The sequence below is a fragment of the Orycteropus afer genome, unplaced genomic scaffold (genome assembly GCF_000298275.1).
Source record: "Orycteropus afer afer isolate SDZICR_OR568_19922 unplaced genomic scaffold, OryAfe1.0 scaffold00036, whole genome shotgun sequence".
Taxonomy (NCBI): domain Eukaryota; kingdom Metazoa; phylum Chordata; class Mammalia; order Tubulidentata; family Orycteropodidae; genus Orycteropus; species Orycteropus afer.
The window spans coordinates 17,761,736-17,775,898 of NW_006921623.1; the positions used below are offsets into that span (position 1 = coordinate 17,761,736).

Consider the following 14,163-nt stretch of genomic DNA (forward strand, 5'->3'; position numbering starts at 1 on the left):
GCACTTGACTGCTAACCAGAAGGCTGGCGGTTCAAACCCACCAGCCACTCCTCGGAAGGAAGATGGGGCAATCTACTTCCATAGTCATACTGCCTCGGAAACCCAAGGAGGGGTCGCTATGAGTCGGGTCCGACTCGAGGGCACATAACAACAACAACAACAAAGGCTTTATTGAGAAAATGTACTTTACTAGGTATTGCTTTATTTTATATAATTGATATTGTATTTTATATAATGTTCCCTATCTCTTTGACATTAAGGATATTGACAAAATGTATTACTTAAAGACACATATGATCCATGCACTATATTAGAAAATATTAGAAATACAAAGTTTACTTACTCTTAGCCACTCTACCATATTCTCTTCAATTTCACTATCAGCAGAGATGTCTAATATAAGACGTCGTGTCAAATGAGCTTTGTGATACCTCATAAAAACGTCTTTGTTTTGTACGTATTTAAGCACCAAGAGCTGTATAGAAAACAAAGTCACTTTCAATTCTTATAAAGTCTTAGATCTCTCTCTCACTTAGACCTTTCTTCATTCCCTACTCGTCAAATTTCAAAAATCAGAAACTGATATAAGCACAGACCTACAAAATTGCTCAACTCTGAAAAACACTCAGTTCTGAAAGATATTGATACACCACTTTAAAAGTTAGCAAATTTGAGATTATAATCAAATTATATTTTTTCCTAGAAATGTCATTTTTCAGATTTTATATAAAATGTAACAATATTTTATGTGAAAAAGCAATAGTTTTTCCCCAATTTTCTCTTCCACATATCTTCTTCACTTCTTTCTAGCACTTCCCTTTCTAGGTTTCTTTGTCTGTTTCCTGTATCTTTACTTTTTTTTTCCCCCATCTATAATCCTTGGTTTATACCATCGCACTAACAACTGGGATACCAATATGAGAGTGAAAGCAATTACTCTTTATGCTCCTCATCTTTGGCTATCTATCTTAGTTTCTCACAAAAAGAAAGGAGTATAAAACTCCCAGTCTCTTAACTATGGTTCAAAACACCAACAGCTCCATTATTCTTCCTTTTGTCCTTTAATAAAAGGTAGAATTTAGTTGCTTAAAGAATCAAGAAAAGGAAATGATTAAATGATATTTTTCCTTCAGGCAACTATAAGTAAAACTTTTCAAGGAGAAATGTAACTGTCCTGTAGTCTTACATGGTAAAACTTCATAACATGAGTTGCTTACAGACGTACGTTTTTTATTGATGCTATCACGGAAAGTCATAAGCAAAAAATAAGTTAAAAGTAAGGTCATTAAAAAAATCTGAAATACAAAAAAATTTATGTACCACTTCTTTAAGTTTTGCTTCAATTTCTTCAGAGGTTAGTTTTTTGCTTAACGGTGTTTTTCTTAGCAACATGTCACAGTAATTGGCAAGCAGCTCGGGGCATTTTGATTCCGGCTGTGTTTTCAATCCCACCCTAAAAAGCAAATTAAAAGCAGCTGGTGAAAAATTATTGATATTTTGTTCAAAGGTTCATTTTTCACACATTAACTTCTTACATTGTATAATCAAGGCATCCAGGATGGGATAACGATGAGGCAAGGAGTCTAGAGTGCAAAATTTAAGGAGGTGCTCACTCTTAGGTTCCCATAAGTACTAACCTAACACTTGCAGGATCCTGTGCATGAGTATTTCCTTAAAATCTTTGCCCTAGGTGACTCTTTAATTCACGCTAGTCTTGGCCTAGCCATCATTTTTCACATTATTTTATTCAGGTATTGTGGTAGTTATGTTTGTGTCAACTTGGCTGGGCCTGGTTGAGTGGCTGGGCAGCTGGTGGTAGTTATTCCCCATGATGAGACTGGCCATCAACTCCACGGTGGGATCTACCTACAAGCAGCTGAGTAGCTGCCTTTGGGCTGTGGTCTGCTTCTTGTATAAGGAGAAGCCTTGGGAATGGTCTCTAGCCTATGGCATGCTTAGACCCTGCATGTAGCTGTGTCGTTGCTCAGCAGCCTGCTATGCTCTGCTGACCTTGGGACTTACAATGGACTTAAGTTAATGGCCTGCTGTGTGGTTTGGTAACATCGGGATCGTGCCATTTTATTTGTCAACCTTGGGCTTCTCAGCCTCAGCATCCAGCAGCTGTCTGAGTGAAGAAATGCCTCTAGCTTCAGTGGGCTGGGAGCTGGAGGCAGAGCTGAAGCCCCAGGTTGAGGGACTTTCACCCAGCCCCTAGAGCCTGGCAATTTGAACTTGCACTTAAAGCCTCCAAATTTTAAGAATAAACTCCTGTTCGTTAAGGCCATCCCATTTGTGGTATATTCCTGTCAGAATGGCACCAGGTAACCATAACAGGTATCTCCTGAAATACTTTTGAACAACTATGTAAATCCTTGTATATTTACAATTTATTATTTAAAACTTTTCATTGACATGTTAAGATAAAACTGTTACTTCACTCTTTGAAATTTATCCAATGTAATCTAAATTCTGTAGCAATGTAGTATCTACTATTATCCATTTTTTATTTTTTTTAAATTGTGATTTGGGTGAAAGTTTACCAAGCAAATTCATTTTCCATTCAACAATTTATACACATTCCGTTTTGTGACATTTACTGCAATCCCCACACTATTCCCACATTCTTCCTACTTCCTCTCTACTCCCATCCATTCCTTTGTCCTTCCTTCCCATTCCCTCTCTTCCCATTCCCTCCTGACTTCCTAGCTCCATCCCTGGGGCAAATGCCCTCTTGGCCTCAGATGCTTGACTGTTCTAATGAGTGCACACACCCCTGATATTACTGTTCACCTTTTAAGCCTATCGTTTGGCTGAAAGTTGAGTTACAGGGATTAAGTTCTGCTCCTAGCTTGAAGGGTATTTACCTAAGGGTCATCCATAGTCTTGGGGGTTCTACCAGTCTTCATCACACCAGTAAGCCTAGTCTTTTTTATGATTTTGAGTTTTGTCCCACATTTCCCCCACTCTATTTGGGACCTCTCACTGTGATCCCTTTAAGAGAAGTCAGTAGTGATAGTGGGCCACCATCTATTTTGTCTGGTCTTCAGGGTTGTGGATGCTGGTGTTCATGTGTTCCATTTAGTTCTATGAACAAATAAGTTTCCTTGCTTCTTTGATTTTCTTTACTCCTCTTTGCTCCAGATGAGGAAAGCCAATAGCTGCACCTTAGATGGCCACTCACAAACTTATAAGACTCCAGCTGGTACTCAGTAAAGAATGATACTATCATCCATTTGTAAAAACTGTGGGCAAACTCTTCTTAAACAGTGAAGGACCTGTGTCTATATTTCTCTTTTCCCACAACATTTTAAACCAGTATATATATACTTTGAAGTCTTCATTTATTCTTTTTATTATTATTATTATTTATTTATTTTAAATCCCTTCACCTATATCAAATCTCTTATTTAATTATCCATATATTTTCCCTTCTTTCCTCTCCCCTCCCATCCCTGGTAACCAACAAAGAAAATTTCGTTTCCTGTGTAAACCTTCCCTTGACTTTTTACAATAATAAACTCATACAATATTTATTATCTGCTGATGGGCACTTAGGTTATTTCTATCTCTGCTATTGTAAATAGTGCTGTGATGAACATGAGTGTGCATATATCTTTTTGTGTCCAGGTCTCATCTTTTTAGGATATATTCCTACTAATGGGATCGCTGGATCAAATGGTATTTCTATTTTCAACTTTTTAAGGAAGCACCATACTGTTTTCCATAGTGGATGTATTGCATTTATTCTTTATCCTACTTCTACAAACAATATATGTAATTAAATTTAAATTCAAGATTTTCAAATTTCTTTTGCATGCAAGTGTTATTTTTTTAGGATTGAGTTATCTACGGTATTACAAGTACCGAACTCATCAAAATAAAAGAATTAATTATATGGTGAGTGTGTGTGTATATAAATACATTTGTAATATATGCATATGTAAAATTTTACTGTGTCAACTCATGATGAGGAGGAGGAAACTTTTTTCCCTCCTAATTATAAATCCAGGGATCAGCATCAATTCTGTTTTTCACTTTTTATTTTCATAAATTTGTGTTTTTGCCATGAGAAAAAATTTATTCACATAAATGAGGAGATGGGAATGACAGAAGTTTTATTACGATGTTACTCACCTTCTTTGGGTACCTATTAAGCTATCTGCTAAAAAAAATGCAGAATGATCTAATGTAATTTTTTAATAAAGCATCAGAGTTGACAATTCAATTAAATCAGCAATCAACTGTAGTGAAACAAAGAACTGAAAACTACTTGATTTGCACAAGGATCTGACAGTCATTAGAAACTCATTTTCTGTACATCAATACCAGTATTTTAAAATGTTCCTTTCTTAGGAAACCCCAAGAATTTTATATACCATAGTAAGAATCAAGAAAGCTAAGTCTTTGCAAAATGAGGAAGAGTAGTTGTAAAAGGAAGAGTGGATAAAAGAAACTACATGATATTTTGACCACAGGGCAGAATTTCAGAAAAGAACAGGGTTGAAGATGTAGAAACTGAGTTTCCTTAGAAGTACCCATGCTGGCATGCTCTAGAAAAGTCTTTCTGTATCTTCTGAGACAGACATACTCTAGTTTCAAAACCACTAACTTCATGAGTGCAGTGTAGTAAATTACTTAGTATGGCTTTCCTACCCGTAAGTTATTGTAAACTCAGTGACGGAATGAGCAACTGAGGAGCTCCTGATTATAAATGTTATCCACCTGGGTTATTTCTGTTGGGTGTGGCACAACACAATGTTATGGGAGGCTCTCTCTCAGGTGCTTAGAATTCTGATGCTATGATTGGCTAGTTTGGCCACTCTGCCAAGCTCAAAAGGAGGCCTCCTAGAGGCAGAACTCTCTCTGACTGCTGGTTGAGGAAGACGTGCTGCTGAAAAAGACACGCGCTTCTGAGACGCCCGTTGCTGGGAAAGAGACGCAAGAAAGACACATTGCTGAGTGAGACACCGAGGGACCAGCACTGCTGGGAAAGAGACTGTGAGAGACTGCTGGCTGAGGGACGGTGGGCTGGGAGAGAGACAGAGCATTTTTCCTGAACTTGAATTGTAGCCTGTGGTGCTTCCCTAATAAACCCCATAATCTGTGAGCTCTGTGTGGCCACTGCAGAGAATTATCGAACCCAGGAGAGAGGTGGTGGGTGGTTTGGGAGGAACGGTTGGTGAAAGGGCTGGAGGGAGGCAGCATGTCTGGCCTTGCAGTAATAGGCCTTGCGCTATTGATGGTGATTCTGCCTTCCTCTTGTGGGATTAGAGGAGGTCAGAACATGTGGCCTCCCTGACCCTTTTTGCAATGAGACTTTGGACTTTGTCTGTCTTTTCCAATCTATTCGTACTGCTAATACTTAGTTCATGATTGAATTATTGTTAACAATTGTAAAGCCACACTACCTCTCTTCCTCAAATTCAATCTGTTGAGATGTATTTAAAAGTTGGTTGACACCTCCTTAGGAGCTCTGGTGATGTAGTGCCTAAAGCATTTGACTGCTAACCAGAAGACTGGCAGTTCAAACCCACCAGCCTTCTGGTTAGCAGTCAAATGCCTTAGGCACTATGCCACTAGAGCTCCATGGCTATATATAGAGATAGATTAAATAGAAAAAAATTGAAGAGCTACGTATCTATTAAAGAAATTGAATTCACAATCAAAAACCTGTCCACACACAAAAAAAACACCAGGCCCAGATGGTTTTACTAATGAATTCTATCAAACATTTAAACAACAACAACAACAACAAAAACTCATTGCCATCAAGTTGGATCCAACTCATAGTGACCCCTCCTTGGGTTAAGAGGTGATATCTCTATGGAAGTAGATTGCCTAACCTTCCTTCCGAGGAGTGGCTGGTGAGTTTGAACCACCAGCCTTCTGGTTAGCAAATGCCTTAGGCACTATGCCACCACAGCTCAAGAAATAATATCAATTACCCTAATTTTACAGAAACATACAAAAGGAGGGAATTACTCTCAACTCATTTTATGAGGCCAGCATTATCCCTAAGTAAGAAAACAGTAAGTAAGACATTACCAAAAAAAAAAAAAGTGTAAGCGGTATAAAGTTCAGGAAAAAAATAGGTGAAATTGTTCATGAATACAGATGAAAATCTTTTTAACCCCCAATCTCCATGACTTTGAGACCAGAACTAGATAGTGCCTGGCTACCACTGCTGACTGCTCTTGAAAGGGATCACAAGAAGATCCCAGAAAGAGTAAGGGAATATATGTAACAAAACTCACAATCATAAAAAAGTCCAGGCCTACTGGTCTGATGAAGACTGGTGGAACCCCCAAGACTATGGCTCTTAGTCAAGCTTCAAGCTAGGAACAGAACTTAACCCCCATGACTCAACTGGCAGCCAAATGACAAGCTTATAAGATATCCAGTAATATCACTCATTAGAATGATCAGCACATGAGATCAAGAGGAGAGCATCTGCCCAGGGAAAGAGCTAGGAAGATGAGAGGGAATGAGAAGGAAGGATGGCGGGAAGGAGTGGGAGCAGGGAGGAAGTGGGAAGAATGCTGTTATAGCGTGAGGACTACGGTAAATGTCATAAAACAGAATGCGTATGGATTGCTGAATGGAAAATCAATATGCTCTGTAAACTTTCCCCCAAATCACATATACACACAGACTTGAAAATTTTTTCAACAAAACATTAGCAAATTGAATCTAACAATACATAAAAAGAATATATGCCAAGCAGAGTTTATCCCAGGAATTCAAGGTTGGCTTAATATTAAAAATACACCTATTTCATCAAATAAAAACAAATTTAAGAAGGAAAACCTATGGCCATTTTGATACAGAAAAGAATATTTAATAAAAGTCAACATCTATTATCAAAACTTTTAGCAAATTAGGAATAAAAAGCAATCTAAGTAAGGGCATCTATGGAAAGTCCTCAGTTACCATTCTATTTAATGATGAAATGTTAAAGGTGTTCTCCTTGAGCTTGCCAAAAAAGACAAGGATGCCTATTCTCACTACTTCCATTCAAACTGTACTTATGGTCCTAGCCAGTGCATCCAGTTAAGAAAAAGAAACAGATGGCATAAAGATCCAAATGGAAGAAGTAAAACTGCTTCCATTCACAGATTACATGATTCCTTAAACAGAAAATCTAAGGACTTTACATAATAAATAAGACTTAACAAGTGAACTTTAGCAAGGTTACAAAATACAAAGATAAAATCAATAAGTAAAAATCAACTGCATTTTTATATACTAGTAAAAAATAATTAGGAAAAAAATCCTTAAAACATTTACAAAAGCATCAAAAAGGATAACATGAAAATTAAACAAAAGAAAAGTAAGACCTTTATGTTGATAATTACAGAGCACTGTATACAAGAAATGAGAAGCTTAAGTAGGTAGAGAAATATACCATGTTCGTGGATTGTAAGATTCAATATTGTTAGGATGTAAATTCTCTCAATTGATCTATTCAACATAATCTATTGCAACCTAATTGCAATCATAATGCCAGCTCACCTTTTTATAGAAATAAACAAGCTAATTTCAAAATTTATATGGAAATTCAAAACAAAAACAGAAGAGAGACTCTAGAAATAAATCTATATTTTTAAGTTACTTAGTGTTATAGATAGAATTATTGTTGCTGTTAGGTGTTGTCAGGTAGTGTCATAGTGATCCTATGTATAACAGATGAAACACTGCCTGGTCCTGTGCCATTCCTCACAATTATTGCTATATTTGAGCCATTGTTGTAGGCACTGTGTCAATCTATCTCACTGAGGGTCTCCCCTCCTTTTTTTTTTTTTTTAAGACTCTCTCCTTTACCAAGCACAATGTCCTTATCCAGGGATTGATCCCCCTCCTGTTAAGTTGTCCAAAGTAAATGAGACGTAGTCTCACTATCTACATGCTCTCAAAATATGTGTTGGAATCCCAACCCCTATACTTGTGGAAGGAGCTCTGGTAGCATAGTGCCTAAGGCACTTGACTGCTAACCAGAAGACTAGCTGTTCTAACACACCAGCCACTCCTCAGAAGGAAGGCTGGGTAATCTACTTCTGTAGTGATACCGCCTTGGAAACCCAAGGACGAGTCGCCATGAGTCGGGTCCAACTTGAGGCACATAACAACAACAACAACAACATACTTGTGGATGTAATTCTGATAGAGAACAGAATTATCTGTTATTTTAATGAGGCCTGAGCAGTATAGGGTGTACCCTAAGGCTAATCACTTGTTATAATAAGCAGCACAGACACAGAAACATGCAAGCACAAATAGGGGAAGACAGATGCCACATGAAGATTGCCAAGCAACTGAGGAATGCTGGAGCTACGGAAGAGTCAAAGACCTAAATTTAGAGTTCTAGCCTCCTAAACAGGAGCTCTGGTGGCGTAATGCCTAAGGTATTTTGACTGTTAACCAGAAGGATGGCGGTTCAATCCCACCAGCCACTTCTTGGAAGGAAGACTGGGTAATCTACTTCCATAGAGATACCACCTCGGAAACCCAAGGAGGGGTCTCTATGAGTAGGATCCGACTCGACAGCAGTGAGTTAATGAATAAGCCTCCTAAACTGTGAGAAAGTAAACTTCTGTTCTTTAAAATCACCCACTTGTGGTATTTCTGCTACAGCAGCACTAGGAAACTAAGACACTCAATTTTCACCAAAAAGCACCAAAGCAATTCAATAGGGAATGTAAAGTCCTTTCAACAACTTGCTATTCATATGGAAAAAAAAAGATGAAATCCAATACCAAATTCACATCATACATAAATATTAACTTAAGGTGGATCTTAGATTTAAACGTCAAAATTAAAATTGAAATTTCTAGAGAAAACTAAAGAGTATCTTCATGTCTAGAACAGAGGTAGACAAAGGTTTCCTAGACAGTACACAGAATGCAGAAACATAAAAGAAAAGCACATATCTAACAATGGGCCCACAGATAGAACTCATGAGAACATTTAAGAACTCTTTTAACTCACTAGTAAAAAAAAAATGCAATAAAAAATTGGCAAAAAAAAATGGAACACACACTTCATAAAGGAAAATATAAGAATGCCAATCTCTACATGAAAAAGTACTCAATATCTGTATGGGAAATGGAAATTAAAACTTTGAGAAATCACTATATATAGCCAGATAGCTAAAATTAAAGTGACTGACAACAACAAACACTGAGAAGAATGAGAATCAACTGGAACTTTCACACATTATTATCGTACACTTAATAGTACAACCACTTTTGAAAACAAACTACTGTTAAATATAATTAATAAATCTCAAAAACATTATGTTAAATGAAAGAAGCTTTATAATAAAAAAAAGTATATATTGTATGATTCCATTTATTATGAATTAAATTCTAGATCAGGCAAAACTAATCTATGCTGAAATAACCAGAACAATAGTAGCCTCAGGAGGAAGTAGGGGAAGGGGCATGAGAGAACTTTCTAGGATGATGGGTACTTTATCCTAGAGTAATGAAAAATTACTGTGTATCTTCACAGGTGTATAAGCATTTGTCAGAAGCAGTGGTGTTTAAGTACTCGTCTGCTAACCAAAAGGTCAGCTGTTCAAACCCACCAGCTGCTCCATGGTAGAAAGATGTGGCAACGTGCTTCTGTAAAGATTTAAAGCCTTGGAAAAACCTGAGATGCAGTTCTACTCTATCCTATTAAAAAAAAACCTAAATTCATTGCCGTCGAGTAGGATCCAACTCATAGCAGCCCCTCCTGGGTTTCCCAAGGCAGTATAACTACAGAAGTAGATCACCCAACATTCCTTCCGAGGAGTGGCTGGTGGGTTTGAACCTCCAGCCTTCTGAGTAGCAGTCAAATGCCTTAGGCACTACGCTACCAGAGCTCCTATGTTGTTGCTGTTGTTATGTGCCATTGAGTCAGACCCGACTCATAGCGACCCCTCCTTGGGTTTCTGAGGCAGTATCACTACTGAAGTAGATTGCCCCATCTTCCTTCCAAGGAGTGGCTAGTGGGTTTGAACCGCCAACCTTCTGGTTAGCAGTCAAGTGCCTTAAGCACTATACTATCAGAGCTCCCCAGAGCTCCTATAGGGTTCCTAAAAAAAAAAAAAACCCAAACTCACTGCCATGGAGTCGGATCCGACACAAAGCAACCCCTCCTTGGGTTTCCAAGGTGGTATCACTACAGAAGTGTTGTTGTTGTGTTGTTGTTATGTGCCGTCGAGTTGGCCCTGACTCATAGCGACCCCTCCTTGGGTTTCCGAGGCAGTATCACTACGGAAGTAGGGTTGCCCAACCTTCCTTCCGAGGAGTGGCTGGTGGGTTTAAACCGCCAGCCTTCTATTTAACAGTCAAATGCCTTAGGCACTACACTACCAGAGCTCCCATAGCGTTCCTATGAGTTGGAGTCCATTGAAAGGCAGGGGGTGGGTGGCTGGGTGAGGCATCTATCACATTTCATTGCATTATAACTTAGTATTTATGCACATAGGAGCTCTGATAGCATAGTGTCTAAGGCACTTGACTGCTAACTAGAAAGCTGGCGGTCATACCCACCAGCCACCCCTTGGAAGGAAGGTTGGGCAATCTACTTCCGTAGTGATACCGCCTCAGAAACCCAAGGAGGGGTCACTAAGAGTCGGGTGCGACTCAATGGCACATAACAACAACATTTATGCTTATGTGTTTATAAATTTACCTCAAAGCAAATTATTTTGTTAATAAAGTGTTTAGGGAGTAAAGGTTACTGATGCCTCTAATTTCCTTTGAAATTATACATCAGCATTTAACGGTTGATGGATGTGTAATAACTACCTGGTAAAGTAATTATAGTGACTTGACTTTACATTTAAAAAATTTCATCATAAAATGCTGGGGGTTTGGTGGGGAATGAGGAAGATGTCTACACACTCATATGAAGAGGTTTTAGTAGTGTTAGGTATTTCATATATTTCACAATTTATAATACAATATATGTTTTGTAAAGTATGCCAATAGCTATAGCACTGAATGACTCAAATGTCTACCATTATAGTATCACTCAAACCACTTACACTTCTCAAAAAAGATAAAGTGCATAATTAATTTATTAAAAAATAAATAAATAAACCCTGAAACTACTTTCCGTTCTTAAGCGATGGTACTTTCCAAATATTTTAGCATTATATATAAATATTTTTAAATATAGTAATTTTCAGCTAGAAACTGCATCAAAAGTCTTTTCCCAATTACCCTTTAGTGCTACTTAACATTACTCTGGAAGCACTATATAATACCTCAGATTTGTTAATATTTTAATCTTCAGATTTTTACTAAATAAGACTTGTTGGCTACTGTCAAGCAGACCCACAATTCATGGCCAAGCCATACCCAATAGCACTTGGACCACTGTGATCCACATAGGGTTTCCACCGGCTCATTTTTAGAAGTAGGTTGCCACACTTTTCTTCCTAGTCTGTCTTAATCTGTAAGCTGAAACTGGTTTAGCATTGCAGCAATATGCAAGCTTCCACTGACAGATGAGTGGTGGTTGCATTTGAGGTATACTGGCTAGAATCCAGGTCTCCCACATGGAAGGTGAAAATTCTACTAATGATCCACCAATATCATCATTAATGGTACTTAGCACAAGTAAATAAATTTATCTTACCAATAAGAAATCAGTATTTTTAAAAGGTAATGTTAAAATTTATATTAAAATTGATTCTTTTATTTTTCAACTATTATCATGGTAAACTGACTCATCTGCCATGCTTTTATGGGTAAAAGAGTAATTATAGTGACAGATAAGGATGGAACTCTACAAGATTAAGAATAAACTTTCTTTTCTATTTAAAAAATAAGGACAATATTATCTGGTTATCAAAGGAAATAATATAAAATTACAAATTGAAAAGTTTTTTTTCATTATTTCATTTTATTTTTTAAAATAACATTTAATAAAATTTGTAATTTTTCTTATCCATTTCTATAAATTTTCAATACATGTATAGATTCAAATGGAATTACCACCACAATCAAGATACAGAACAGCTTCACCATCTCCCAAACTTAACTCTCTGTAACCACGTATTCCTGCTCCACACATAAGCCTTGCAATCCCTGATCTGTTCCCTGGCACTACAGTTTTTTTCTTTCAAGAATGTCATATAAATGGAATCTTAAACTTGTTAGACTGGCTTTGAGATTCGTCCCAATTATTGCATTGTAAGTTTATCTTTGAAATGCAGAGCAGTACTCCATTTTATGGCTGTACTACTGTTTAAGCATTTATTCATTAAAGATCATTTGGGCTCTTTATAATATTTGGTGATTATGAACAGAGTTGCTATAACACTGATGTATAGGTTTTTATATGGCCATAATTCTTCATTACTCTAGGGTAAATACCCAGAGTGGAAGTGCTCTGTCATATGTTAAGAATATATTTACCTTTATAAGAAAATTAATTTTCCAGAGAGGCTGTTACCATTCTGTACCATTTTGCATTTCCACCAGTAATGTATGGGAGCTCCAACTGTTCTGGTATTGACAGCATTTTATATTTTACAGGTTTTTTTTTTTTTTAAACTAAAGGCAGCAAAGATTGTGAATTAAAACAATAAAATAAAACTTAACAGGATTAGGGTAAGAGGGCATCTTTTATATTTAGTAATACGTAATACATGCAAAAAAAGTAAGAATTTAAAGAAAATGGTTTTAAAAAACTTACCCTTTCTGCTTCAAAGGTAATTCAAGTTTAAATATAGTAGCATCATTAACAACTGCCTTATAGGCCTGAAAATAAGTTGAGATAAAATACGAACATTATTTTTAGTATTTAAAATGTACAGAATTGCTCATACTTACAAAATGAGTAAAAATACACTATTTATTTATTTATTTATAAGGATGTATTTGGCCTGATAGAATTTTTCAAGCCTTGCCCTTTGTCCTAAGTATTATTCTTAAGTGGCGCCTTAATGCTGCCTGACAACCATACCATATTCTCTTGTCTGCTCTTCTCTTTTTCTCCTAGACATTTTCAAACCATCTCCTTTGTCCTCAAACCTCCATTATTTCCTCTCCCTTGTACACTCTCAGCTGATGACGTGACTTCTTTTTGAACTAAGAAAACTGAAGTAAACAGAAGAGGGCTTCCACCGACCACCCACCACCCATCTACTTTTTTATCCATGCTCATATTCTGCCTTCTGTTATTACTATGGATAAACTATTCTTGCTCTGAAGCAAAAAGGAGCCCTTGTACTTGAACTACAGACTCCAGATCTCATTCCCTCTTATCCAAACCAATTTCCTTCTCCTTCTGCATCATCAATTTTCCCCACTCCACTCATTCTACTTCCTCAGAATTTTTTTTTTAGTTTTATCCAACTTCAGTTACTAGCCCACTTCTCTCCTTCCCTTTAAGCCAAACTCTTTGAAATATCTAACTCATTGTCTCCAATTTCTTGTCTGCCATTTTTACTGGAAATCCTCTAATCAGGCTTTCCTACCATTAACACTACCCACCACCACTCTACCCAAAACATCCTAGCAAAGTCACTAAACAACCTTCACCTTGCCAAACACAATGGTTAATCCCCATCTTCTTTGTCCCCTAGCAGCAGCATGCACTCCTTCTAAAAGCACTTCCTAGTACCCCACCCATACTCTCTCCACACTCTCCAGGAATTCCACTCATTTTCCTCTGCTGGTCCTCATCTTTCTGACACCTAAATGTCAAAATGCCCTAGGCCAGTCCTTGGAGCCTTTCTCTCCTCTATCTTTAATACTCATTACTTTGGTGATCATATCCAGTCTTCAGTTCTTCAAATACTGTTATATGCTCAAGCTCTTGTCTCAGTTTTCTTGTGCTGCTTGCTATGACAGAAATATAGCTGCCCTCCACTGATGAAAATTAAGTTGGCAGGTTTTCTATTTGTAACTTAACGATGCAAATTTTCTTATTATAAGTACATTATGACAGTAACACTTTTAATACAAAGTATTAATATAAAGGAACATACCATACCTTATCTCTTGCAGTAAGAAATCGTGGATCATCTTGAAAAGCTTCTTTGACCAGTTTACTAAATCGATTAAACAATGTAAGTAATTGCTCAACATATTTCTCTGAGTCCTAGAAATAAAATGGTTTCCATTCAATTGAGTTTTTAAAAGAAATATTAAAAAATGAAAA

General features: G+C 37.1%; 1 protein-coding gene across 1 annotated transcript in view; it reads right to left on the reverse strand.

Moving 5' to 3' along the window:
• CUL5 (cullin 5) overlaps positions 1-14,163 on the reverse strand; it is a gene marked incomplete at its 5' end in the record, with an annotated part of 97,741 nt that overhangs the window by 13,745 nt on the left and 69,833 nt on the right. Inside the window, 4 exon segments of the mRNA XM_042780360.1 lie at positions 344-475; positions 1,321-1,453; positions 12,694-12,758; positions 13,996-14,103. Of these exon segments, the coding sequence (XP_042636294.1) occupies positions 344-475; positions 1,321-1,453; positions 12,694-12,758; positions 13,996-14,103 (438 nt within the window).